General features: G+C 36.4%; 1 protein-coding gene across 3 annotated transcripts in view; it reads left to right on the forward strand.

Annotated features, from left to right (window-relative positions):
• The window catches only part of vps33b (VPS33B late endosome and lysosome associated), a 114931-nt gene that overhangs the window by 49573 nt on the left and 37380 nt on the right, over positions 1-27978 (forward strand). For all 3 annotated transcript variants that reach the window (XM_039773359.1, XM_039773357.1, XM_039773358.1), the window contains exons 4-14: positions 8990-9051; positions 9191-9240; positions 9323-9390; positions 11492-11537; positions 18760-18854; positions 23020-23124; positions 23194-23284; positions 26191-26268; positions 26716-26789; positions 26878-26964; positions 27139-27229. In XM_039773359.1, coding sequence (XP_039629293.1) covers positions 8990-9051; positions 9191-9240; positions 9323-9390; positions 11492-11537; positions 18760-18854; positions 23020-23124; positions 23194-23284; positions 26191-26268; positions 26716-26789; positions 26878-26964; positions 27139-27229 — 847 coding nt within the window. The remainder of the gene's footprint in view (positions 1-8989; positions 9052-9190; positions 9241-9322; positions 9391-11491; positions 11538-18759; positions 18855-23019; positions 23125-23193; positions 23285-26190; positions 26269-26715; positions 26790-26877; positions 26965-27138; positions 27230-27978) is intronic.

The following is a 27978-nucleotide window of genomic DNA, read 5'->3' on the forward strand; positions in this document are numbered from 1 at the left end:
CTCGTTTCATCTTCAGCATCCTGGTAGATGGAAGCAGATGCTCATCAGGAATGCCCTGGTACATTTCTCTATTCATCCTTTCTTCATTTATACAAAGTCTGCCAGTTCCATATGCTGAAAAACAGCTCCACACCATAATGATGTGCAGTGTCATTTCTCCTCCAAACATGGTGTTTGCAGTGACATCCAAAGAATAACATTTTGGTCTCATCTGACCAGACTATATTGAATGAGTATTACAGTCGTCTGCTGGCGTTAAACATCTGGCTGAAAGGCTTCTGCAAGAGTGAAAACATTGGGTTCGTAGACAACTGGGACCTCTTCTGGGAGAGGCCGCGTTTCTTCAAGTGGGATGGTCTGCATCCAAATAAATTCAGCGCCAGGGTCCTCTCTAAAAATATCGCTAAGGTAATTTGTCTCTCTTGACTCTCTATTTTTACTTCTAACCCTTTCCGTAATGCTTGTGATAATTTGTTAAGAAAATCTTCATCAAAAGTACACTGCATTAACACTCTAATAAGTAACCTCAGTGCATGTAAAAAATCTAGGCAGTGCGGCATAAATATGAATAATTTAATTACAATTACACCTCTAGATGAACAATGCATTAAAACTATAAAAACAGATTATAGATTAAATAAAAAATATGCACAGAGCGGCGCTAATAAAAATAACTTAATTTCTATCTCAAATACCTATAATGCACATACAATTCAGTTCTGCTGCTCCGAAACATTAAATATGGCTCTATTAAATGTTAGAGCATTAACCAACAAGACGTTTATCAACGATCTTATTAGTGATAGGAAAATTGATTTTATTGCACTAAGTGAAACATGGCATAGCTCTGATGGTGTGGTTGTTTTATTCGAATCTGCACCTTCAAATTACAGCTTTGCTCAAGCAGATCGCCAAGGTAAGAAAGGCGGTGGTTTAGCAAACATTTACTCGAGCCGGTTAAAGTGTAAAGATGTCAGTTTTGGTAAATTCAAGTCCGTTGAGTGTCTTGCTGTTGTTATTCGTGGAGTTTCTGTTTCTAGTATTATCCGTGTATAGACCTCCTAAATACAATGCGTCTTTCTTTGAGGAATTCTTAGACTTGGTGTGAATTGTAATTACGAACTATGACACACTCCTAAAATGTCACTTTAACTTTCATATTGATTATTAGTGTGACTCGAAAGTAAAATAATTCATGAACCTCTTGGACTCTTTTGATTTGAGCCAGCACATTAGTCACCCTACACACAAAGCAGGTCATACGCTAGACTTAGTAGTTACTAAAGGACTAAAAGTTGATGTGAAGCAGATCATTGATTTTGGTCTATCAGACTATTTTCTGTTACTATTTGATAGAGAAATAATAACAGAAAATATTCACAAGAAGCATATTGTTAAAAAACGCTTCTTTGATTCATCAGCAGCTTCAAAATTTACAAACCTTCTAAGCAACCAGTCTGTATGTAGTGCTTACTACAATAGTGAGAATAATTTAAATAGTAAGGTGGAAAAATTTAATATTAAGGTGAGAGCTGCTGCTGATATAGTCACACATGAACAGATAGTTAAAAGATCTTCTAGTACTGTTATACCGTAGAAGACCCAAAGAGTGTCTGATCTTAAGAGAATATGCCAGAGAGCTGAGTGTAAATGGAGAAAAACTAAACTGACTGTCCATTATGAAATATTGAAGGTTAAAATAACAGAATTACATTGTCCGTCTTGAGAGGCGCTGTTATTTCTCTAGAATTATAAATAACAATGCTAGTAATCCCGGAGTTTTATTCTGTACAATTGATTGTCTGCTAAATCCAGGCCACTCAATGTAATGCCTCCAAAAAACTTCCAGTGAAACTTGTGAGGCTTTTGCTGTATTTTTTAATCAAAAAATTAATCATCTTGTAAATAATATAGTACATCTCCCCAATACTGAACCACTTAAACCCTGGTTCTTCATTTTAAACAAATTAAATTGTTTCACCAGGATAGATTTACCTGATTTATTTGCAATAATTTCTCAACTGAGACCCTCCACCTGCGTCCTCGACCCAATACCAGCAAGTTTTTTCAAAGAAGTATCGGGCGTACTAATTGATAGTATTCTTGACATTGTATACTCGTCATTAGATCCGAGGATCTTCCCAGACTGTCTTAAGACTGCTGTAGTTAAATCCCTGCTCAAGAAAAATAATCTTGACTCCTCTGCTTTTGAAAATTTTAGACCTATTTCTAACCTGCCTTTCTTGAGTAAAATTCTAGAGAAGGCAGTCATTATGCAACTTAATGACCACCTCAATAAGCATGCTATTCTTGATAAGTTTCAGTCGGATTTCAGAACAAATCACAGTACAGAAAGTGCACTCGTTAAAGTAGTAATTGACTTGCGGGTAAATTCAGACAGAGGCCGTTTATCTGTTCAAATCCTCTTAGATCTGAGTGCCGCATTTGATACCATTCATCACAATATTCTTAGAAATTGCCTTAGTCAGTGGGTGGGCCTCTCTGGCAGTGTCTTAAATTGATTTGAACGCTATCTGGCTGGTAGAAAATTCATTGTAAGTTGTGATAATTATACTTCAAAGACCCATGATATTCTATATGTTGTTCTACAAAGCTCTTTCCTGGGTCCACTGCTTCTTTTGGTTTACATGCTTCCGTTAGGTCAGATTATCTCAGAGCATAACGTGAGCTACCATAGCTATGCTGATGACACATAACTGTGCTTATCGATAGCGCCTGACGTCCACAACTCTCTTGATTCACTGAGACAATGTCTTGCTTTTGTTTCTGAATGGATGAGTAGTAATTTTCTCAAACTAAATAAAGAGAAAACTGAAATTTTAGTGATTGGCAATAATGGATATAATGAGGTTATTAGAAATAAACTTGATGCATTAGGATTAAATGTCAAGACATAAATCGATTGCAAATAGTGCAGAATGCAGCTGCTAGAATCTTAACTAGGAAAAGAAAATCTGAGCACATCTCTCCAGTTTTGATGTCACTACATTGGTTACCTGTGTCATTTAGAATCAGGGGTGCGGAAATCCAACGCCCGACTTGTCCGACACGGGTAAATTGACCGTCGGACAAGCGTGTTTTTCTGGTTTCAGTTGTCCGTGGATTTTTTTGGAGAAAAATGAATTATATGTGCTGTGCAGGGCACATTTTTACCACTACTTTCAAATTTTAAATATTTGGGTACGTATTTTGTGTGGGAACAGTCTACTTAGGTATGTTCTTCATGTCTCAAATTGGTATTCAATATTGTTTACAAAATGACGGCTGATTTTTCAAAGGGGAATCACTGTTGTGATCTTACATAAGTATTTTACCCTACTATTTACACGCTTGGAGATGCGGTAATTTTTTTCATGCCGACATTACGATGTAATTTAATAATTTTTCATTATAATCGATAACTTTTATATATTGTTGATAAAATTTATTTTTTTCTACATAAATCATTTCACCTACAATGCAATTGTTTTCTCCACATAAAGCTTGTTAGGCAGGTAATCTTTCCTGAAATTTGTGATTTCGCGTAGGTTGTAATATATTGAGGAGTTAAGAAATTTATTGCGTTACATGAATTTTGATGAGCTGTCTATAGATCGTTTTTGATTAGAGAATTTTTCATATAAAACAAGTTGGTTTCGCGCTGTCAGTTTATTAAAAATAAAGAAGAAAACATTCTAACGGTTTCCAAATTGTATTAAATATCAATAAAAATCTTCACTTAGACGCGATTATTTTTTTCCCAACAACATTGGTGATATTTACTTCTTTGGAAATGTACCATCTTGCGGAATTTCGAATACGTTATTAGGAATTACCTGCGTAACCCATAATGCACTGCGGTAAGCACATTGTTCTCGCTATATGCGTGTTGCTGAAACTGAAACAAGTAGCATTGCGGATAAGAAATTGATTATTGCTTGATTAAAACTGGCACAACAGGCCCTGAAAAACTTACGGGAGCGTATTAAGGCCATGGTGAAAAAAATACGGACACAGTGAAGACAAAAAAAAATGTAAATGTCGAGATTAAAGTTGACATTTCCACTTTATTCTCATAGTTTATTTTATCAGTATAATGTCGCAAACTAAATTTCATCATAAAATGAATGTTTCATTTACTAGATTTTCTCAAACCTCGTCATAAATTAATGTAGCACATTAAATGCTTTATATTAAGTGTTCCCCGACCCAGTTTTTAATCTCTGCACGCTTCTTAAACTGACTTCCTCTTGCACTGAGGAAGTGCCGGCAGCAATTGCCGCACATTGACTTCATGATATTCCTGCTCAATGAACATTCAGAATACTAAGATAAATACTTGATATCTTTTTCACGATGAAATGCATTAAAGCATGTATTAGACATGGGTGGCGGGGGGCACGGTGGCATGGCTGTAGTGGTGCTCCCTTGCATTAAGGGGTCCCCAGGTGTACGTTCAGTGTAGAGAAGTTTATGGCAGGTGTGACGAGGCTCCAAAAAACTGGATATTTGAATGGCTATCGCACAGGTTTAACTGAAATATTGTGTAAATGTTGGGTTTGTGATCTGGAGGTCGGAGACACAAACGCAGAATTCAATAGATGTTTTTCTGAGCAGGCTTTCTTTAATGCATGTTTGCTGTGTCTATCTTACGTACTAAACCCCCAGTTTCTATCCTTTGTCTTTCTCCATATAACCAATCACCACACGATAAACGTCTTTGTGAAATTAAAACTAGTTATAAATCTAGACCTCAGAATTTTCAGAACTTTAAAAAATTTTTTCGTTATACATGTTTAATTATGCCATCCATTCAGAGGTCTAAGCTTATAACTAGTTTTAATTTCACAAATGCGTTATCGTGTGTGATTGGTTATGTGCAGAAAGAAAAGGATAGGAACTGGGGTTTAGTACATCAGATAGAGACATGAGTCTAAAAGTAAGAAAAAAGTTGGTTCAATTGAAAAAGTGTTTTCTAAAGCTGAACGGTCAGAGGTTGAGCGTTATTCTAGGCTGTTCAATACTGCTTCTTTAGAAGAGTTTGACCCACGACCAGCTGTGGAATTCTGGCTGTCACCTGGAAACAGGCACATCACTCATAAAAAACCTGAAAAGTCATCAGCATCCACTTCTGCAGGACCATCAGTCCAGGAACCATGCAGTTCAGCTCAAGCAGAAATGAACAGGATTCAGCACATGCTGTCTGAGATAGTAATGATTCTTGGGGGAGAAGATGTTGCAAGACAAAAGCTGAAGAACATGGCAGAAAATGAATCAGGACAGTGTTCTGTTATGTAACTGTAATATATGAAAAAAGAACTAGTGTAGCTATAATGAAGGCATTGTTTATTAGCCTGTTAAAATAAGGAAATCTTTTATATAATGTTGTAGAGCAAGATGGCAAAATACTACTCCCTGAAAGAACTTTTTTCAGTTTTAAAATGGAAGGCAGTTTTGGTATCAATAAAAGAGATCAGAAAAAATAAACTATTTTTCACTTTTGTTACTTGTTTATGGGCAAGTGAATTTAACTGGCGGACAAGTGGATTTTCTAAGTTTACTTGTCCGTGGACAAGTAGAAATAAATTTGATTTCCACACCCCTGAGAATTGACTTTAAAATCTGGCTTATAGTTTACAAAGCCTTAAACAATCTCGCTCCATCTTATATTTCGGAATGTCTTACACCTTACACTCCAAATCGTAACCTTAGTTCTTCAAATGAGTGTCTGCTTAGAATTCCAAGAGCTAAACTTAGAAGTGGTGAGGCGGCTTTCTGCTGTTATGCACCTAAAATCTGGAATAGCTTGCCAATAGGAATTTGCCAGGCTAATATAGTGGAACACTTTAAGAAAAAAACTACTGAAAACACATTACTTTAACATGGCTTTCTCATAGCTTCATCTTATTTTAATCCTGATTCTCTGTATTTTCAATTAATTATCATTATTATTCATGGTATTCATATTCAAAATCTGTACTAACCCCTACTTTCTCTTCTGTACTTTTTCCGGTTTTCTGGGGTGGCGACCTGCGCCGCCACCACCTGATCAAAGCACTGTGATGTTCCTACATTGATGGATTGAAGGCCAGAAGTCCACATGACCGTCATCATCAAGTTCTTCCATGAGAACCCTGAATACCATAAGGACTGATTGAGGTCATTCATTTTAGGCAGAATGCTTAGAGGGGGCTGGGTGGTCTTGTGACCTGGAACCCCTGCAGATTTTATTTTTTTTCCAGCCGTCTGGAGTTTGTTTTGTTTTTTTTTCTGTCCTCCTTGGCCATCGGATCTTACTTTTATTCTATGTCAATTAGTGTTCCATTATTTATTTTGTCTTTTTTCTCTTTCTTCATCATGTAAAGCATTTAAGCTGCATTATTTGTATGAAAATGTGCTATATAAATAAATGTTGTTGTTGTATATTCTCTCAGTATTTCATTGGCTTATCCAAATGTTGTGCATTTTCAAACTTTAAATGAGCTTCAACATGCTTTTTTTTCAGCAGTGGAGTTTTGTGCGGTGAGCGTACATAGGGGCCATGGTGGTTGAGTATATTACTTATTCTTTCTTTGAAACAACTGTAACTGCTAATTACAGCTCTTTCTGAAGCTCTTTCTTTTGACTCCTCTGTCAGAAATCTTGTGAGGAGCACTGGGTTGTGGATGGTTTATGGTGAAATGATGTTCTTTCCAGTTCTGGATTATAGCCCCAACAATGGTAACTGGAACATTCAGAAGTTTAAAAATTTGTCTGCAACCCATGCCATCAGTATGTTTTGTAACAATATGATTGTGAAGGTCTTGAGAGAGAGATCTTTGCTTTTACCAATCATGAGATGCTTCTTATGCAACACCTTGATAATGAGAAACCTTTTTATAGGGCATCAATTAGGACTGAACCAGCTGATATTAATTTTCACTGATAGAGGGCAGGTTTGCTTTCTAAATACTGACAGATTTCAGCTGGTTTCCTGGCTTTCCATGCCTTATTGTGCCTGCTTTTCTTCATGTGTTCAATACTCTTTCCCTGTGTCATTCCACTTTGTTACACATAATTTATGGACTTACTTGTTTTGATTTTTTTGTATGTAGGGATTACTTGAGTTTTACTGACATCTGGTGAAAATTTCATGTCAATAGCCCCATTAGAAATAATATTTACTAAGAAAAACATTGATGTGTTCAGTACATTTTTCCCTGCTGTACTTCATAATATCATGGATATATTAGAGAGAGAGGTATTACTTAAATTAAATAGGCATTTATCTAAGAAATCACCACAACCAGACAATATTTATCCTTGAGTGCTTAAGGATGATAGTGAATGCATATGTAATGCCTTGATGCATATTTTTCAAATGTCACAGAATAATGTGGAGATTCCTAAGGATTGAAAAATAGCAAATATTATTCAGTTATATAAAAAGGGTAATTGGGCAAATCTAGGTAACTATAGGCCATTAAACTTAACATGCCTCATGGGTAAGTTAATGGAAGGAATTATTAAGGAAAAGACTGAGCAGCACATGGCAAGAACAGGAGTATTAGGAAACAGTCAGCATGGGTTCAAATGGGAGAGGTTATGTTTAACTGATATGCCTGAATTCTATGCAGAAGCAACAAAATGATACAATCAGAACGGTGTTCAGAGTGTAGTGTGTAAATCAGTGTAGAACTGACTAAGACACAATAAGTGGAGAGTTATGGTGCGAGGAACCATAAAGTTTTCTTTTCGAAATCTCATTTCGAAGCACATTGCTCGGCTCCTATCTGCTTATTGACCATCACCCTTGTTTGTACTTCCTGTGGATGAAGGCAACTTTCCTCTGTATTCTTGTGTGTGTCAACCTGCCATCCCCATGCTTCCTATATCAATCAGCTACAGTGAAAGTGACCAATTAGTCCAAAGCCAAACCAGACACACACACACACATTCAGATTGTTAGTGGGGTTTTTTTTTGGGGGTATTTGGCAATATTTGTCTTGACCTATAGATAGCTTACTGTTCACTTACATGTTCACACCAATGGTAAAGTTTTCATGTAAATAAGTAAAATGTAAAAAAGTTAAAAAAAAAAAAAAAAACATGAATCCATGCATAGGTCCAAAACTGTTTAGCATGACACTTAATTGTGATTGAAACATTAAGTTCCTGGGACCCAGTGTCCCATCATATTGAAATAGGTTAATAATACAACTGGGTTAATGAGTAAAACAAAAAAGAGAATGCACTTTTTTTGCTATTTAAAAAAAGTATTGTCACCCACTTAGTACTTCTCCAATCTATCCAGTCAGTGGCTGGTATGGTACAGCATTCTCTTGCTTCAAGAGCAAACTGTAATGTGTAATCTTTACTGCAGATAAATTTAGTAGCTGATGTCTTCCCAGCACTGAAGATTATCATAACTTCAGAGAAAAGAAGTGAGCAGAAAAAAAGACTAAATAAAACGTTGTTGTGCCCACCAATCCTTGTAAACATCTGTTTATATATTCTTATCTGGGGAGTTGTTCCCTGAAGTCTCAAATTATTCTCCACCTTAACAATTTTATATTACTGAACTGCCCTCCTAGTTGAACTTTCTTTCTGAGTTAGTTTGTAGTAATAATAATAAGAATAAGAAGAAGAAAGCACATCACATTAGTACCTGATCTTGTCATTGTGATTGTAAACATCTTCTATCTACCCTATACGTTTACATGTTCTTTTCACTAAATGTTACGTTTGAACTTTGTGTTATTTATGTAGACTGCTATTGTGAAATGTACTTTATATAACATCTGCCTTTAGACCAGATATACAAACAATTTCATTTTACATGTGTTTAGTATATTTGTTGAAATAAGCTGATCTTGATTTATTGCCTAGGAGTGAGAATATGTTTAAGGGTAGTTTTATAATATTACTAATGTTATGAGAATTACATTCATGTCTTTTAAAAATTATAGGGCTTTATCCTTTTTTAACCACTTTGTTTATTTTTTTTTAGCAACATGAAGTAGACAAGCTTTACAGACTAGATAACAAGCCTGTTATTAGCAGCTGTAATCAGTAAGTGTAAGACCCTTTTCATTGACACTTCAGGCTCACTGTTTTTAGAGTTGAAAGATCTATTCCTAGATTAGTAATCCCAAATGCTTAATATTTTTGATATAAATAGTACTTGATTCCACCATTTTTGATTTTGCAGACTGTGTTTTCTGATTCGTCCTCATATCCAAGCTGTAAAGTGGATTAGTGGTAAGTAGAAGCATGTATTTTACTTGAATGATCTGCTACTCTTTTACTAAATATTTAAACTGCTATTCGCTTTCAATGGCAGATATTGTAAATTCTGACAAAATTACTGGAAAATGTAGAAAGTACAAGATCATATTTTGCCCACAAAAGGTAAGCATATTTTTATGATCATTATTTACTTTCTTTTAAATTTCATTATGTTTATCTGTATGATGCAAAATTACAGCCCTGATATTCTCCCACTATTAACATCAAGATCAACAGTGATGCATTAGAGAATGTGCCAGAAACATGGTGGTTAAATATCTACATGATATTTCAGAGAAAAAGTCATTTGTCACAAACACAAAATAACAAAACATATATAACATCTGTCTTGTACAGTACTGAACAATTAAAAAATTTGCCAACTATGAAATCTTGCTATAACAAGTTTATGGCCTTCTAAACCCAGATTAGTAAAATTCATAATTACAATGCTATTCTGTAGCTGCTTAATCTGTAAAATATAAAAAAGTACACAGGAACACTTCTGACATACTCTAATTACCTAAAAAATTACTATTTTGCTGCTGATTGAAATGGTTGTTGTGGAAATTGTATGTTTCTGTTGTGACATCAAAGCGCAGAAGAAGTACCAATGTCCATGCAAACAATGTTGACGTGGAGTTTACTGCTTTTGAACATGGATAAATGGTTTTAAATCAATGCAAGACAAGACTGAAAAGTATAGTTGGCAAGCCGTAATTTAGTAGGATTACTTTATATTTTACATTTATTATTAAAGGCACATGCCAGTATAGTTTGTAGTATATAGTGGTGGGCAAGAAAATATTTTAACCTTATGTTTTCATTAAACATGCAAAGCTATTTTTTTTTCTCACCATCATTAGAACCTACATAGAATAAGTTACATATAGAAGAAAATATCATTTATGGGTGGAGTATTCCCTTAAGGAATATCATCCTTTGGTGCATCATAAATTATCACTTATTTTGGACCAAACAATGAATGTTTTATATATATAAAAACAACTAGGGGGGCTATGCCCCCTGCTTGCTTCACTCCCCCAACCCCTCCATTTTATTATAAACTTCTTACTGTTCTAAAGGATTTATACCAAGTAATTTTAGGCTGTGGTAATGAGCAGCAGACTGAAAAAGGTTTGGGGATGGCCACCTCATATACTGAAAACACAGTCAGTTTAGCTGTGAACTCTGCTTCGGTAAAGCTAACAGGATGTCTGAGCTATAAATATGGTGGATAAGAGGAACAGGTGGAGTCAGGGCAGCCAGAACAGGAACTGATTTGGCAGGAAGATGGATTCTGGTACTGGCAATGGCATCATCATGGGTTGCCAGACGTGACGTCAACAGTGGGTGGACCGATGGTGATGTAAATGGGAGGGAGAGTCTTTGGCTGAACTGCAGAGGAACAAAAGGAGAGAGAATTCGGTGAGAGTGCTAACCCCCGGTCTGTTTGACGATTAACACTCTTTGAGCCTTTAAACTGTCCCCCATGTGCATGTGTGACAAGGCATACATAAAAAATAACTCGTATACAAAAGAAAGTTATAAATAAGGCTTATTGTCTCATTTTTAAGTATATCCAGGTGTAAATATTAAGACATCCAAAGATCACCACTTCACTGTAAATGCAGGTAATATTCAAGTTTATCGCTCAATAATAAAAAGGTAAGCTGAAATTGTCAGTTGTAACCTGCAGTATTGTGCGTTGCAGTTCGCTTGCCTCAAACCATTTTTTTTTCTTTTTGCTTATTCTTCTTGAGTCACATGCTTTCCCTTAAGAAGTTCAACACATCCTTGAGTCGTGTCATAGAGGTGCTTAGAAGCTAAAGAAATGTCGCAGATCGCTATTGGGTTTTGCATACTGTAGTGAAGCTGCAGATGAACCACTTCAAGTGTCTAGTGTAAGCCGGATAGGCAAATCCGGAGGCTGTGCCATAGGAGGGGTTTTACGGTTCATTAAACATATTTTCATTCTAATTTTCTGTATACATTATTGTTTGTTTTTTAATTACTGTTTGTCAGAATCTTGGTTGCCTAAACAATAAAAACCTTTTATGTATATAAACCTTTTTCTTTACAACATTATGGATATTAGTAAAACATTTAAAGTGCTGTAATGGTAATATTTTTTTACATAGCAATGTATGAGTGAAAATATAATTATATTTTGTATTGTGTATAATATGCATCTATGTTTCAGTGTTCTGTCTCTTATATTCAGTTTTATGTATGTGAAGCAGTTCTAGAGGAACAGGGTGTCTTTGGAGGTGAGGATTTTTAAACTGTTTTTCTTCTATCTAATGCAATTGTTTTAAATTGAACTTAAAAGAATGTGATTGAAGTCTGTCCTAGCTGCTTTGGGCACAAGATGGTAGATTGGATGCCACTCTGCCACAGTGCACCTACATTCACTGTTTCACCCAGTTCAGAATCACTAATTAACCTAACACACCCACATTTTGGGAATATGAAATTAGTCCATGATATCTGACGATAAACCCATACAGAAACAGAAAAGATGTTCAAACTTCACACCAAAAAAAAGTCATGCAGGTAATGGCTTAGCACACCTACAGGGGCAGAGGTGCGTTCATCCAGCCTCCTCAGAAACAACCTTTCTTATGGAAAGACAATATACTCTTATGTGGATCAGAATAAGCCCACAAAGTCCTGACAAAGTGGAAAGTACATTTTTAGCAGCAAATTCATTAATCCAAACAAATCCTCATAAATATTAAGCAGGAGGTTGTATCTAAATATAGTAGCTGAATCTAAAGATAGTCTAAAGGATCGGCAGAAGGTCAAAAAAATAAAATACAGGAAAACTAAACAAAAATTCCAAACTGCAAAAAATTAAGCAAAGAAAAGGAATATCATAGAAGTAGTCCAAGTTTTGGATTTACATAGATAACTCGGTGCAGTGGTTGTTGTGTTTTCTTCTAAGCAAATTCTCAAGTGAGGCCAAAGTCCAAGGTTCCCATTTTTAAGTACCCACCTCTATCATGTAATTAGTGAATAAAACATTTGATACTATGCAACAGACATAGACAGAAGTGGGAAAGGTCAACTCATGATACAGTGACTGGGCAAGGATTCAGACCAAGTCTTTTTGAGCTATGAGACAGCTACCACTTTGTACTGTGCTATCCTGGATTTACTATATGTTAATGGTTAGTGTTTCATCTGACTGTAGTTAGTACTTTTCATTAAAAGTTGTTTTTACAAGTAAAACAAATGCATTTCTTGCATGTCCTAGATGTGTAATTATTATATATGTATAAAATAAATCTAAATATCCATTGCTTTATGCAGTTTCTGATATTAAACCAACCTGTTTAGAACTTAAGAAAGAAACTCAGACTTATCAGTTCCGAAATCCCAATTTTGTAAACGATTGCATGCATACATGACAAGAAACTCTTAAACATTAATGAGTCATAGTATACAGCAGGGCTATTGAATTACAAATTCAGTTGTGTCAGATTTTCAAGAAATTTAGTTGGGGAGCATTAGGTAATAACATTTTAAACCAACACGAATGTATTGAAAAACTATTAATGTTTAGCCATTGATTCCCTTTTTAATTTGGTCAAAACTGACACGGGCAAATCCAGAAGTGCATATAAAACAATACAAAAGCTATAGCTGAACAGAATCTGTGGCAGTAGTAATATTTTATTTCCACTTTTGAAATAAAAAAAAAATTGGTCATATTTGACCTAGGCACATCTCAAAGTGCATAAAAACAAAATAGCACACAGTATTATCAGTAACATTTATTTCCCTTTTGAAATAAAATACAATACTATACAATTTATTTTTATATAACCCGTAGTACCGCAATGGGCTTTAACAGGCCCTGCCTTTTGACTGCCCCCCAACCTTGACTCTGTAAGAAGACAAGGAAAAACTCCCAAAAAAAACCCTTGTAGGGAAAAAAATGGAAGACACCTTGGGAAAAGCAGTACAAAGAGAGACCCTTCCCAGGTACTGTAGGTTGAGCATGCAGTGGGTGTCGAAAAGAAAGGGGATAAATACAATACAATACACAGACCACAACACAAGTAATCCTCAATACAACAACATTTATTTACTGTATATAGCACATTTTCATACAAATGATGTAGCTCAAAGTGCTTTACATGATGAAGAGAAAAAAGACAAAATAAATAAGAAAGTAGAATTAGGGAACACTAATTAACATAGAATAAAAGTAAGGTCCGATGGCCAGGGAGGACACATGGAGAAAAAAAAAATCTGCATGCTTCAGAGTCCACGACTGCCCAGGCCCCTCTAGGCATTCTAGCTAACATATAGTTTTTTAAAGTGCTCCGCCATATTAGCCTGGCGAATTCCTATTGGCAAGCAATTCCAGATTTTAGGTGCATAATAGCAGAAAGCTGCCTTACCACTTTGTTTAAGTTTAGCTCTTGGAATAATAAGCATACATTCATTTGAAGATCTAAGATTACGATTTGGAGTGTAAGGTGAAGGACATTCCGAAATATAGGATGGAGCGAGATTATTTAAGGCTTTGTAAACCATAAGCAGTATTTTAAAGTCAATTCTAAATGACACAGGTAACCAATATAGTGATATCAAAACAGGATAGATGTGCTCGGATTTTCTTTTCCTAGTTAAGATTCTAAAAAAAAAAATTATTTTGCATTTATATAGCACTTTTCTCACTAGTCAAAGCACTCAGCAATTGCAGGTTAAGGGTCTTGCTCAAGGGCCCAACAGAGCAGAGTCCCTATTGGCATTTATGTGATTTGAACCAGCAACCTTCCAATTGCCAGTGCAGATTCCTAGCCACAGAGCCACCACTCCGCCTATATTCTAGCAGCTGCATTCTGTACTAGTTGCAATTGATTGATGTCTTTATTTGGGTTGTCCTGAGAGGAGTGCATTATAGTAATCTAGCCAACTGAAAACAAAAGCGTGAACTAATTTCTCAGCATGTTGTAAGAGGTCTAACTTTTGCTATATTTCTTAAGTGAAAAAATGCTGTCCTAGTAATCTGATTAATATGTGATGTGAGATGTTAAAATTCAGGTCAGAGTCAACATTTACCCTTAAATTCTTTACCTCTGTCTTGACTTTTAATCCTAATGCAACAAGTTTATTTCTAATAACCTCCTTATATCCATTTTTGCCAATCACTAAAATTTCAGTTTTCTCCTTATTTAGTTTGAGAAAACTACTACTCATCCATTCAGAAACACAAGTAAGACATTGTGTCAGTGAATCAAGAGTGTCAGGGTCATCGGGCACTATTGATAAATACAGCTGTGTGTCATCAGCATAGCTGTGGTAGCTCACGTTATGCCCTGAGATAATCTGGCCTAATGGAAGCATGTAAATCGAAAAGAGCAGTGGACCCTGGATAGAGCCTTGTGCAACACCATATAAAATATCATGTGTCTTTGAAGTACAATCACAGTGCACCTGGAAAGTATTCACAGCGCATCACTTTTTCCACATTTTGTTATGTTACAGCCTTTTTTCAAAATGGATTAAATTAATTTTTTTCCTCAGAATTCTACACACAACACCCCATAATGACAATGTGAAAAAAGTTTACTTGAGATTTTTGCAAAAATTGAGAAAGCACATGTACATAAGTATTCACAGCCTTTGCCATGAAGCTCAAAAATGAGCTTAGGTGCATCCTATTTCCCCTGATCATCCTTGAGATGTTTGTGCAGCTTAATTGGAGTCCTCCTGTGGTAAATTCAGTTGATTGGACATGATTTTGAAAGGCACACACCTGTCTATATACAGTAAGGTCCCACAGTTGACAGTTCATGTCAGAGCAGAAACCAAGCATGAAGTCAAAGGAATTGTCTATAGACCTCCGAGACAGGATTGTCTTGAGGCACAAATCTGGGGAAGGTTACAGAAAAATTTGTACTGCTTTGAAGGTCCCAATGAGCACACTGGCCTCCATCATCCATAAGTGGAGGGAGTTCAAAACCACCAGGACTCTTTCTAGAGCTGGCTGGCCATCTAAACTGAGTGATCGGGGGAGAAGGGCCTTAGTCAGGGAGGTGACCAAGAACCTGATGGTCACTCTGTCAGAGATCCAGAGGTCTTCTGTGGAGAGAGGAGAACCTTCCAGAAGGACAACCATCTCTGCAGCAATTCACCAATCAGGCCTGTATGGTAGAGTGGCCAGACGGAAGCCACTCCTTAGTTAAGGGCACATGGCAACCCGCCAGGAGTTTGCCAAAAGGCACCTGAAGGACTCTCAGACCATGAGAAACAAAATTCTCTGGTCTGATGAGACAAAGATTGAACTCTTTGGTGTGAATACCAGCCATCACGTTTGGAGGAAACCAGGCACCGCTCATCACCAGGCCAATAATATCCCTACAGTGAAGCATGGTGGCAGCAGCATCATGCTGTGGGGATGTTTTGTTTTTCAGCAGCAGGAACTGGGAGACTAGTCAGTATAAAGGGAATGATGACTGCAGGAATGTACAGAGACATCCTGGATGAAAACCTGCTCCAGAGCGCTCTTGACCTCAGACTGGGGCAACGGTTCATCTTTCAGCAGGACGACGACCCTAAGCACACAGCCAAGATATCAAAGGAGCGGCTTCAGGACAACTCTGCGAATGTCCTTGAGTGGCCAAGCCAGGGCCCAGACTTGAATCCGATTGAACATCTCTGGAGAGATCTTAAAATGTAACGAGAGCAAGGTCAAACTCTAGTTTGAGTTTTAAGACAGCAGCACTGACCGTTTCGTCCTTGTTTAAATGCAATATGGAAAAACTCCCGGACTTAGCTTAATTTAAGTAATTTATGAAAAACAGCAGTACATTGCATATTTTCTAAAGCAACTATGCATTGCTGTTTTTGTGATTTGTATTTATTTTACACTGAGTAAATCCATTCTTAAAGTTCATGTCTGCCTTGGTAGTTGATTTTCTATTTTCATTCTTCTATTTTGGTCTGATGACACTATGGGTACAATAAAGATTACTTCTATAGGTAAAATTCCATTACAACGAACTGCCAGGGACCTAAAAAATATTTTGTTGTAATGAGATTCTGTAATTATTGCTATAGTGCGTTCTTTAACTTGCGTCCTGGCATTTGCAATCATTTCAATAGCTTCTTTCATGTTAATTGTCATCTCCTACTGTCCACAAGTTATGCTGATGAGAATTTTTCTCAGCATTTCCTTGCAATAATACACTTTCAAGGTGTGAATGATGCCCAAACCCAATGGCTGAAGCACTGCTGTGCAATTGAGTGGGAGGAATTCAACGTGAATATTATCTAAATGTGGAAGCATGTTGCGGGTAGCACAGTTATCAATCAGAAGCCGAATAATCCTTGTTCTTCTTTTTCATATTTTGAGGTTTCTGAACTCTTTTGGGATCCCCCCCACCCACCGGGAACGTCACGCTGAAGTGCGTCCCATAGGGCGATTGCTGCGTCTGTGTAAGGTTGTTTGTCCGTTGCTGGGGCAGGGCAACAGAAGGCTCACAGCTGTGCAGTGAGGCGCCACAGAAGCGATTCCTAAAAGATCGTGGTCACACTATAAGTCCCTGTCTTACATCCCAAAACATGAGGCTGAGTCTCAGTACTTTAGGAAAACCAGCTTTATTCAGCTTGAAACAGGAACAGCAAGGTTATTTATTGTAGCGGGATCTGCCACTCTCCTATACACAGACACAGCAGTCAGGCAGGGTCGGGGCCAGGTTAGTGGCCAAGTAATCCTGTTGAGATATTTTCTGTTTGCTTCGGTGAAGAGCCACAGCAGAGCTATGAGCCTGCTGTTGCTCCAGCAACAGATAAACAGTCCTCCACAGACGCAGTGATTACACTTTGGGACGCTCTTTGGCATGTTGTCCATTTGGGGAAGGTCCCAAGAGAGTTTAGAAACCTCACATTTTCTTGAATGAGTGCCACATTAATAGGAATGTTTCTTGAACGAGCATCACAACGTCTTCAAATGCAGCAGTTCGCATACATTTGCAACCCGATATTTTTCTTCTTTTTTGCTGGGTCTTTCAAGAAAGTTGACAGTGTCGATGGCGAAATTGCAAATTCGCTGGCAACGTCTTTTTTCTTTTTGCTGCAATCGAGAGCTGCAAAAATGTAAAGTTTTTTTTCTTAATTTGAACTGTTATCATTTTTTCATACCTGTTGTTTCTATAGGAGGATGACAGTGAGTTAAATTCCAATGGATGTCTTCCAAAAAAGGTATCACTGAAAGCCACCAAAAACAAAAACGGCAAAAAAAAAACAGTATAAGGAAAGTTCGAAGAAAGACTTTTTTTTTTTTTATATATAACAATGTTTCTATATGGGGATCATTGTGCACAACTGAGCTGCGACCACAGAACTAACTGATTCATTCCAGCATTTCAAGGTCTTTTGGGCAGTTCATTGTAATAAAAGTATCTGCTGAATGTACTGTGTAGTAACAAGATTTCTATAGACTCATGTCATATGGGGAAACTGTCGGGACCATAAAAATACTTCGTTGTAATGAAAATTCCGTTGTGAAGATATTTGTTGTAACGGAATCTTACCTGTGTTTGTGAAACTTGCTTATAGTTTAACTTGTATAGGTGCTACTTGCCTAAATTGCGCAAATAAAAGTAAAGTGAATTAAACTGTGCTTATAAAATAGATAAAATATTTGAATAGTAAAAATAATCTTTGAATTTCTAATTAGCAATAAATATTTAAGTAAAAATACAGAGGAAAAAAAAATCATAAAATAATTTTCTGTTGATGCATCAAGTCAACTCAAGTCAGTTTTGGTGTGCTTTCACAGTACATGTTATACTGCATTGTATAAATCACCCAGAACAGTCTGACTGCCTAATTCCGGGTGCTTTTATTACTAATGCGGGTGCCACATACAATATGTAGCATGGTGGAAAAATTCAGAGGTGGTTCCAGAAATCTTCACGTAAAAAAATTTGGAAATACAACTAGGCCCAAGGTTAGCATCATTCCTGGTGTTAATGGCAAAGTGAGGTTGGTGTCCACAAATTTATTTTTGAAAATGTATAATGTATGTCACTTGGTAGTTTAGTTATTTTTAAGCATTTATTTGAAGTATTTCATGTGTTTCATCTATCATATATTGTCAGGTAATATGAAATCACACAATTCAGTGTCACAAATCTGCTGCAACAGCTAGTTTTCATTTGCTTTTCTCTTTCTTATATAGTGATGTGCTCACATTAACTTTACACTATAGACAATGAATAGGAATTTAATTTTGTTTACCTCTGGATAAGATATCTGAAGATACCCTTAACTTTCACATATTTGTTTGCAGAAAATATATATATTTTTAGCTGTGTTAGTTGATGGTTGGATTAATGTTATTAAATGTTTATGAGATGTATTGAAATGTGTGATCTTTTATATTTCGCTTACTTCAGAAAACATGATACATATACAGTATAAATATACATTTGCTTGATGGTAGCATTTCACCATTGTTTTGCCTCTCAGATGTGACCTGTGATGAATGGGAGTTTTACTTTCTGCCACTGGATGATGACATCATTAGTCTTGAGCTACCAGAGTTTTTCAGGGACTACTTTCTGGTAAATAACATCATAGTTTCCCTTAATAAGTATAAATTCTTTGTTTTTGGTAGCATAATGAGATAATATTTCATGCAGCAGCTATTTTTAAAAAGATTACAGTTAACATTGCTTGGATTGGTGTATGTTAATATCATTCTTTACTCATAATTAAAAACTTATACTTTTCATTTTTAAAACTAAGAAAATATAATACAGTATGCTACAAATATTTAGTGTTTTCAAAAAATTGTACATAGCAGAAATTAAACCAGTTTTTTGTTTAATAGATTATTCTTTTTACATTTTCATAAAATATTCTGTTTTTAGACTGTCACAAGTTGTTAAAAAATGTATTTCATTGACTGCCCTTTCTGTTATATACATTTTATTGCTTTTCACAAATTTGACTTTTAGAACAGGTTGATGTAAATGTGTTAGATATTTAACTTACTTAGCTCATGTCAAATATTTAATTGCAGTAGTGCTGTAGTATATTATTACTTGAGGTTTTTTAGAACTTTTAAAGAAATATAACTAACATACATTACCGGTCAAAAGTTTTAGAACACCTCAGTTATTTGTCACATTTAATCAGTTGAAATGCAGTGAATGACCTGAAATGGTGAAAAAGGTAAGTAGTAATCTGCCAGAGATTTAAATTTAAAGTTTAGGTTAGTAAAAACAGGTTGAAAAAAGGAAATTTCAGAACATTACAAATGGGCCTTCTTTAGGGAAAATCTAATAGGTTACAACCTATGGATGTTCATCAACAATTAAAGTTAATTAAGCCTTGCAAGATGAAGCAAACAATTTGCAGAGGTGTACCAACTTCTGTTGATTACTTAAAAACCCTCTGTTTTAAAGCAGAGTTGGAACAGACTGTTTTACTATACCCTTTGATATACTACTTGTATAGTATTATTGTGATAATAGCAAGAAAATGGCAACCTACAAATTAAATGAGACAGGGCATTGTTACCCTTGGAAGTGTAGGCTTTTTATTTAGAGAAATTGCAAAAAAGTCAGTGTCAGTAAGTATGTTGTAGTACACAATCCAAATGCAATTGGAAACTGGAAGAAACTCGGATAGAAAGAGATCTGGCAGATCCAAAGTCACAACTCAATCAGAATACACGTTTCTGAGGGTCACCAGCTGTACCAGTAGGGGGATATAGCTCCCTAGTTGGAATAAGTTCTTTTGTAATTGTGCCATTTTAAGTAACCGAAAGCTATATAGATATGATATTAAAAGGCGCTACCTCTCCCATAGTGATATGGTGGTAAAAATCACATAAGAGAAAATAACTTAGCTTTCTTTACTGACGATTTACGTGGCATTACAGATGAGGAAGCCAAATAGCACGACAATACCATTTTTTGTCTCTGCGCTGAAAGGATTTTCAGGGCGGATGATGTTATCACCCATCTGTCCGTTGGCTTTGAAGTATTTGGCTGCTGTCCAGGCCTTTTATACTGACTCCTCCACGTTTAGGCCCTTACTTAGTTTCCAAAAAAGGAAAGAAAAGGATTCAATTTTATCTCTAACATACAGAAATAGTACAATGCCTATTTTTGCAGTTGTCCCCTTCTCTCTCCAAATGCTAGACTAGCAGTTTCTAAATGCTAACAGCCCCTGTGTACTAACTTTGGCCTGGCCTATACATGTGAGTGGATTTATAAAATAATTTTTGTACAGAGCACAGTGACATTAAACTTAAATTCTTATTACAAACCACCCTTTGTCACTGGATCTATGACAAAAATAATATTTGAAGGTCTTATCCACAAAGCAACAGGTACTAGATCCCACAGTGTAGACAGTTCAAGAGCAATTCTGGAAATTTGATGTGTAGTGCCACTATGGCTCCTGTTTCATTCATCTAATATACCAGCGTAAATAAATATTAACAATTTACAGTACACTTGGATGAACAGTTACATTTAACATGGTGTTACTAAGTAGTGATCATTGTATTCCACCAGTGGTGTAGGTGGAGATCTCCTGTTATGTCTTACATAGTCAGTGTTGTAATTAAATATCACTGAGCCCATGTAGTGTGTACCATAGCCTCAGATTACATTATAAATCTATATAGCATCTTGATGGACTTCACTATTCTTTGGCACTCATAATATTTCTAACTTCAGTATGTTGCTACATGTGCACCTTTGGTGTCTGATCCCTTTTTATGAGTTATAATAGTTGTAACATAACTCAGATGCTATTCTAGGTCTATTGCTATGATTATTAATTGTTCTTAACATACAATTACGTAATAATACCAATTATTTGTAACCTCCCCAACTTCACTATCGGATGTTCTATTCCCTTTCACTTTGCAATTTAACGTCATTGGTGTAGAGAAAAACCAAGCAAAATGACACCTTTTATTGGCTAACTAAAAAGATTACAATATATAAGCTTTCAAGGCAACTCAGGTCCCTTCTTCAGGCAAGATGTAATACAGAAACTGGCATACCCTATGTTTATATACACACACTAGGACAAGAAACAACATTGGTAAATCTTTAAATGAAAAATCTTAAATGTAAAAAATTAATAGATTCATTCAGGCTAAGATTAATTTAACAAGAGAGAGAACAATATATGGTCAAGATCTTTGGATAAGATAACTGTCCAACAAAGTCCTTTGAAGTTTGTGATGAGTTTTTCAAAACAATATGGGTCTGCAGACAGGTTATCTGTGTCAGTTTGAGAGATGCAAACAGTCCTCATACCTGGCCATAAAACCCTTGTCTCTATTCAAGCCATGTTGTAATGTATTAAATTTTAACATGAGTTTAACTTCCCATTCTTTTCTCTCTTGCTGTGTTTTGAAGTTGCCCATAAGCACTGTGATTTTAAAGTCCCTCTCACAGTGTCCATGGCTGTTGAAGTGGGCCGCTACAGGAACATCTGTGTTGCCTCGTTTAATGTGGAACCTGTGTAAATTCATTCTCTGGCAGTGTTTGTCCTGTTTCTCCCAGTCATTTTGCTTGGCTTTTCTCTACATTTATAATGGCTAACACGGTACAACACCCTAGTAGTACAGACATCATTGGTGGTAAATTATGCATATTCTGATACCTTTGAGCCCCTCTTAATATTTTTCAAGTATATTCCTAAACGTTCTATATTCATGCCTTGTCCAACTCAGTGGTTTGTAGACAAAGTCTTTTGCTTGATGGCTTTGCAGATCCTTTCCGAACAAATATGTGGCTGGTACAGGAACGAATGTCTTTGCCTTTACTGAATCAGAATGTAAAGAGTCAGATTGCCATTAGAGAGCTCATGAGATGCACACATGGTGACTGTCCTTTTAGCAGAGGAACACATCACTTGTCCTGCACTGAATACAGCAGTCAATTCAAGGAGCCCTTCGCATTCAACAGTTGTCATCTCATTTCACAGCCTGTTTCTGTTAAAGTCCATAAAAAAGTCTGCACAACCATATCATGGCTTCAGATTTACTTAGCTGGACTTAAAATCTTTCTTTGATTCCACACTCCTTCCACTCTGGAAAAGCGATTTGTTTCTTCACCAGCTATTATCAGGTATGTGCAGCAGACCAAGAGTCATTAGTGCAGTACGGTCACTTTAAGTCTTCATTCGTAGCACACCACCTTTTTTTCATTGATAAAGCTCTACCACTGAGTTGGAGAGGCTTTAACAACCACTAAATTGAGTGGTCAAACTAAAATACTTGCTAGTCTAAATAAAGAAGGGTGAAGGGTAGAGCAAATACATAACATAAAACAATGCTTTGTCAATCATATATGTATAATACAATACAACACTGTTAATGACAATCCTAGACTCTCAGTTCTCAGTCTCATATCATAAATAACAGTTAGATATAAATTAATATGGCAAATTATTACATTTAAACCAGTCTAGTGAAAATGTTTCTTCAGTAGGATAATACACAAAAGAAAATGAACACATTGCATCAGTTATACATCACAGATGTCTTAAATTATAACAAGGTGTTACATATTTGAACTTAAGTGTTTTCATTTTTGTCTAAAACAAAAATCTCATAACAGAGGCAGGCTGTCTGTCTGTGTCTGTCTGTCTGTCTATCTATCTATCTATCTATCTATCTATCTATTCTATAGGTCAAAATCATCCTAAAACTATTGTGTTTCTAAATGACCTCTTTTCTAACTTTAACTTTTATAGGATGGTGACCAACGATGGGTTTCTGCTACGGCAAAAGCCCTGCATTATTTTCACTCCCTCTTTGGACTTCCACTAAAGGTTTATGGGATTGGAAAATGTGCCAAGGTAAAGGTTCTGTTTTTACCCTCAGAACTGTTTTGACGCATGAAAATAATTTACTTCTGTTTGATTTAGATAACTTATGAAATGTGGCGACAGTTTATTGAAGAAGGGGAGAAGAAACTTAGTACTGACAAGACTGGAAATCTATTCATTTTTGATAGAGGTAACAAATAAAAGTTGGTATTTTTGTATAGACATATTCTATCCATCCATTTTAAAATCCTCCTGTCCTGAGCAGGGTCCCAGGGAAACTGGATCCTATCCCAGCAAACATCAGGTATAAGGGAGGTGCAATTCCTTGGCAGACAACCATCCCTTGCAAAGTGAACACACTAATACACAAACACACGCTAGGGCCAATTTAGGAGCACCAGTCATCTAATCTGCATGTCTTTAGATTGTGGGAGGAAACAAAAGCACCCTAAGAAAACCCATGCAGACACAGGGAGAACATGCAAACTCCATGCAAGGTATGCAAACTCCTTTCTGCAACACAGCAGCACTTGCATTGTGCCATCATGCAACTCAGCATGTAATTTTAAATTAAGAAATTCTTGAATAAAGTATTAAAATAGAAATTTATTTTTATCTGTTCTGTGTATTTCTTTAGAACTACAACCCTTTCATTATTACAGCAGAAATGCATAATCTATACTAATAAAAGGCAAAGAAAGCCCTGACTGACTCACTCACACACTGACTCATCACTAATTCTCCAACTTCCCGTGTAGGTAGAAGGCTCAAATTTGGCAGGCGAATTCCTTATAGCTTACTTACAAAAGTTAAGCAGGTTTCATTTCGAAATTCTATGCATAATGGTCATAACTGGAACCTACTTACATACATATATACAGCCATAGCCTGCAGCTCGGTCGCCATGTGAGGCGGAGTTGCGTCCCTCATCGTCACGCCTCCCACGTAATTGAGTGCCTGCCCATATAAGGCCATCCGTCAGCAGCAATCCAATAGACACGCTGCCGCTAAATATTCGCAGGTTAAGGACTGTGCTTATGCAAACGAAGAAGAGGTGTTCAGGGATAGACTAGTGTTTGGCACAAACTCAGCAAAAGTGCGAGAGAAACTTTTAAGTGCCGGGTCTTAGCTAACATTACATAAAGCCATGGACATCGCAAGATCGCACGAGGCAGCACAAACACAGCTGAGAACCTTCGATGCATGTACTCCGAGCGGCTCACATGAACTGACTGTGAACGCAATACGCAGAGAACAAGCAAGAGCTCCAAAGAGTGCTGAACAAAAAACGCATTACACCATTGAGAAGGCAGCAAAAGAATATGAAGCGAGTGACGCATACAAGCATAGTCATAAGTGCAGCTACTACGGAAACAAAGCATGGTGTAAACCTTAAGTTTAAATTAAGTTCATAGACACGCTGCCGCTGGCGTTTGTCATGCCTACGACGAATATGATATTCGCAAGATACAAGTTTAATGAGAAGACGCAGGCTATAAATGAGACTTTTCATCACTTTGTAACGGAGTTAAAATTACTGGTGAAGGACTGTGCTTATGCAAACGAAGATGAGATGGTCAGGGATAGAATAGTGTTTGGCACAAACTCAGCAAAAGTGCAAAAGAAACTTTTAAGTGCCGGGTCTGAGCTAACATTAAATAAAGCCGTGGACATTGCAAGAGCGCACGAGATAGCACAAGCACAGCTGAGAACCTTTGATGCATGTACTCTGAGCGGCTCACGTGAACTGACTTTGCAGAACTAGGAAAGGTAAACCCATGCATGCAGTGTTTGATGTCTCAGATAAAGAGGAAGACATGCTTCTTATTGATGCAGTAGGAAAGGAACAACCCTCTGACGCTGAACAAGCCTTTGTAGACATATCAATAGGAAAGCAAGGTGTAAAGCTTAAGTTTAAATTACGTTCATAGATACGCTGCCGCTAAATATTCGCAGGCAAATCCAGAACTTAATACGGGGAATGCCTGTTAAACATCTTAGATTCATGAGTACCGATTTGGGTAGTGATCACTTCGATGAATGAAACCTGTTATCTTTACAACAGTTGACAACGAAGATGAGATGGTCAGGGATAGACTAGACAAACATGGAATGTAACTTGAACACAACACATCCTCCAAATACGAACCTGATTGAAAGAAATAATGATATTCAAATCCTTGATGACAGCAACACTCATAATAGTTACAAAACAATTACATTGACAATCATGTTATGTTATTTTTAAAATGTTTCCTATTTTTTTCATAACTTCTTTAACACATTACTTCTCCGCTGCGAAGCGCGGGGTATTTTGCTAGTATTATAATAAAACGTGTACCACTTCATAAATTTTTTCTTCTTCAACATGAAGGCTGATTGTAAATTTAATTAGAACTGTAATCTTTAGTTAACCTTGATCTTTATATTTGCATAGTTTGAATAATATTTAAATTTGACTAATATTTATTATTACTATATGTACTCAATTTTAAGGAATATTTTTTTAAGTTTGAAAATGTTCACAAATCATATTGTGTCTTTGAATACATGCCTTCTTTCAGTTGATGTTAATACAATATTGTTAGTTGACAGGAAAACAGGACTCCTGAACTGCACATTCACAATACTGGCAAAATATCTCTAATCGCTAGTATCAAAACAGCTTCAACAATTTCTTGTTATTTTCAGTTTGATATCTTGAGTTTATTTTTCCAGTCATCAGTCACATTAAATTTTTCCAAAATTTTAGTAGGTTTTGCTACTGAAACCTCAGTGAATTTGTTTCTCATGCATTGCTCTTGTAGCTTCCTGGTCCTTTGCTTCTTTCCTCAACTATATGTTTGCCATAAGCAGGTGACAACTCTTACTGGCCACTCATTCTTGTAACCCACTCACATTTTGTATTACTTATTTTGGTACTACTGTATTGGATTAGAGACTTACAGCTAGGTATCAACTTCATTTAGTTGTCTTTTGTAAGAAGCAGATGCTGACAAAATTATAGATATTAACCCATATTATTTATCTACAGACATATTTTTAAACTTTAGTCAGCAGTATAAGTTGTTTTGACTTTTTTATATTACCTTACAGATGTGGACTTTGTTACCCCACTGTGCTCACAGGTTGTATATGAAGGACTACTTGATGATGTTTTCAGGATTAAGTGTGGTATGTTTCTAAAATATGGAGAGTGTCAAAATTACAGTTATGTGATAAGCATTGTTTTATGTTGTATTATTTATTCGTCCATTTGTTAAAGCATCTAATTCACAGCTGCACTTATAGGGAGCTGGGGAAACCTATTCTGACAGTAGTCGAGACAAAGCAGGATCAAGACCTGAAAGGGGTGCTAGTTCAGTGAGGGTACTTTCTCATACATCCACCCACGCATATGTAGGGAAATATTGAGTTACCAACCTACCGTGATATTCTGAAGACTGAGTTATTTCATTTATAATCACTAAGTTTTATACTTTCACTTTACAAAAAATTTAATATTTAGCCATGGAACCAATCTCAGGTAAATGTACTTTTCTATAATAATGGTAGAGAATTTCTCCAGTAAAAGTAAAAAAAAAAAACCAAAACACTTTTTTATTGTATTTATGTCCTTAGGAAGCGTTGAGTTATGTTCAGATGTGACTGCCTCAGACAAAACAATTAAAGTATTGTTAAACTCTCAAGATAAGGTAAGATTAAAAAAGTTATATCATTTTGTGGTTATACTTTTTTCATTTTATTAATTTTCCATGAAAATGGTCGTCTTCAATAATATAGGTTTTTAATGAAATTCGAAATGAACACTTTTCCAACGTCTTTGGATTTCTTAGTCAGAAAGCCAAGAATCTTCAAACTGCTTATGATGTGAGTACTTCTTTAAATATCTATGTACGTTTAGTAGATTTTATGTTTGCTGTTCTTGACCATACCTGACCTCCAATCTGTTTCAGCCATTTATTTCATGACTTTTCTATATATATTTTCTTAGTGTTTTTAAATGTGCAAATTTCAGTTTCTGATATTTTTTAAACTCTTTAGAAGCGACAAGGAATGGATATCAAACAGATGAAGAATTTTGTCTCTGAGGAGCTAAAAGGCTTAAAACAGGAGCACCGCTTATTAAGTCTTCGTGAGTTCTTCCTGTTGTATTTCCAAGAAACTGTTGACTATGTTGTTATGTTAAAAATGCATATTTTTAATTATTATATTGTGCAATTCATAGTGCACTTGGCAACCAAATGTAAAAACAGGATCATAACTGCACAATGATGCACATCATAAAGAAAAATGATCCTTTATCAAGCATGTCTCAGTTTCTGAGACGACAGTGATATGTAGAATAACAAAGGAGGCACATTTCTGCATTTCCTGATCAGTGATTTGACAAGGGCTAGAAGAGGAAGAAAAAATAAAATCAAAGGTCACATGCATTAGGTGAGACATTCATAAATACTAGCCGACCCGCAATTATTCATTGATGGGTGAACACTTCCTGAAAGACACAGTTCAGCAATCCCCTATTCAGCATCGCGATAGGGTGGTGGCCATCAGTCCGGGTTCAGTGTCGGTCTAACAAAGGAAAAAAAGAAGGGGCACAGAAACAACAGGGAGAACAGAAACTTGTGGGGACAAACAAAGATGGCAGCAATGAGAGAGACCTGTTAGCAAAGCAAAGCAGCCCGAACCGAAGAGAATAATGAAAAGTCAACGTGGCTCACAGGTGCATGTGGACTGTAGCAGAGACCAAAGCGACTGAGGATGTGTTTGGTGAGGTGTTGGGGACGGGCACATGATCAGGCAGTGCGCATGCCTCGAGAGCGAGGGTGGGCGCGGGAGGAGGGTTAGAGTTGGCGGGCGGGGCTCTGTCGTGCGTACCCT

This window comes from Polypterus senegalus, chromosome 12, assembly GCF_016835505.1.
Source record: "Polypterus senegalus isolate Bchr_013 chromosome 12, ASM1683550v1, whole genome shotgun sequence".
In the NCBI taxonomy this organism is placed as follows: domain Eukaryota; kingdom Metazoa; phylum Chordata; class Cladistia; order Polypteriformes; family Polypteridae; genus Polypterus; species Polypterus senegalus.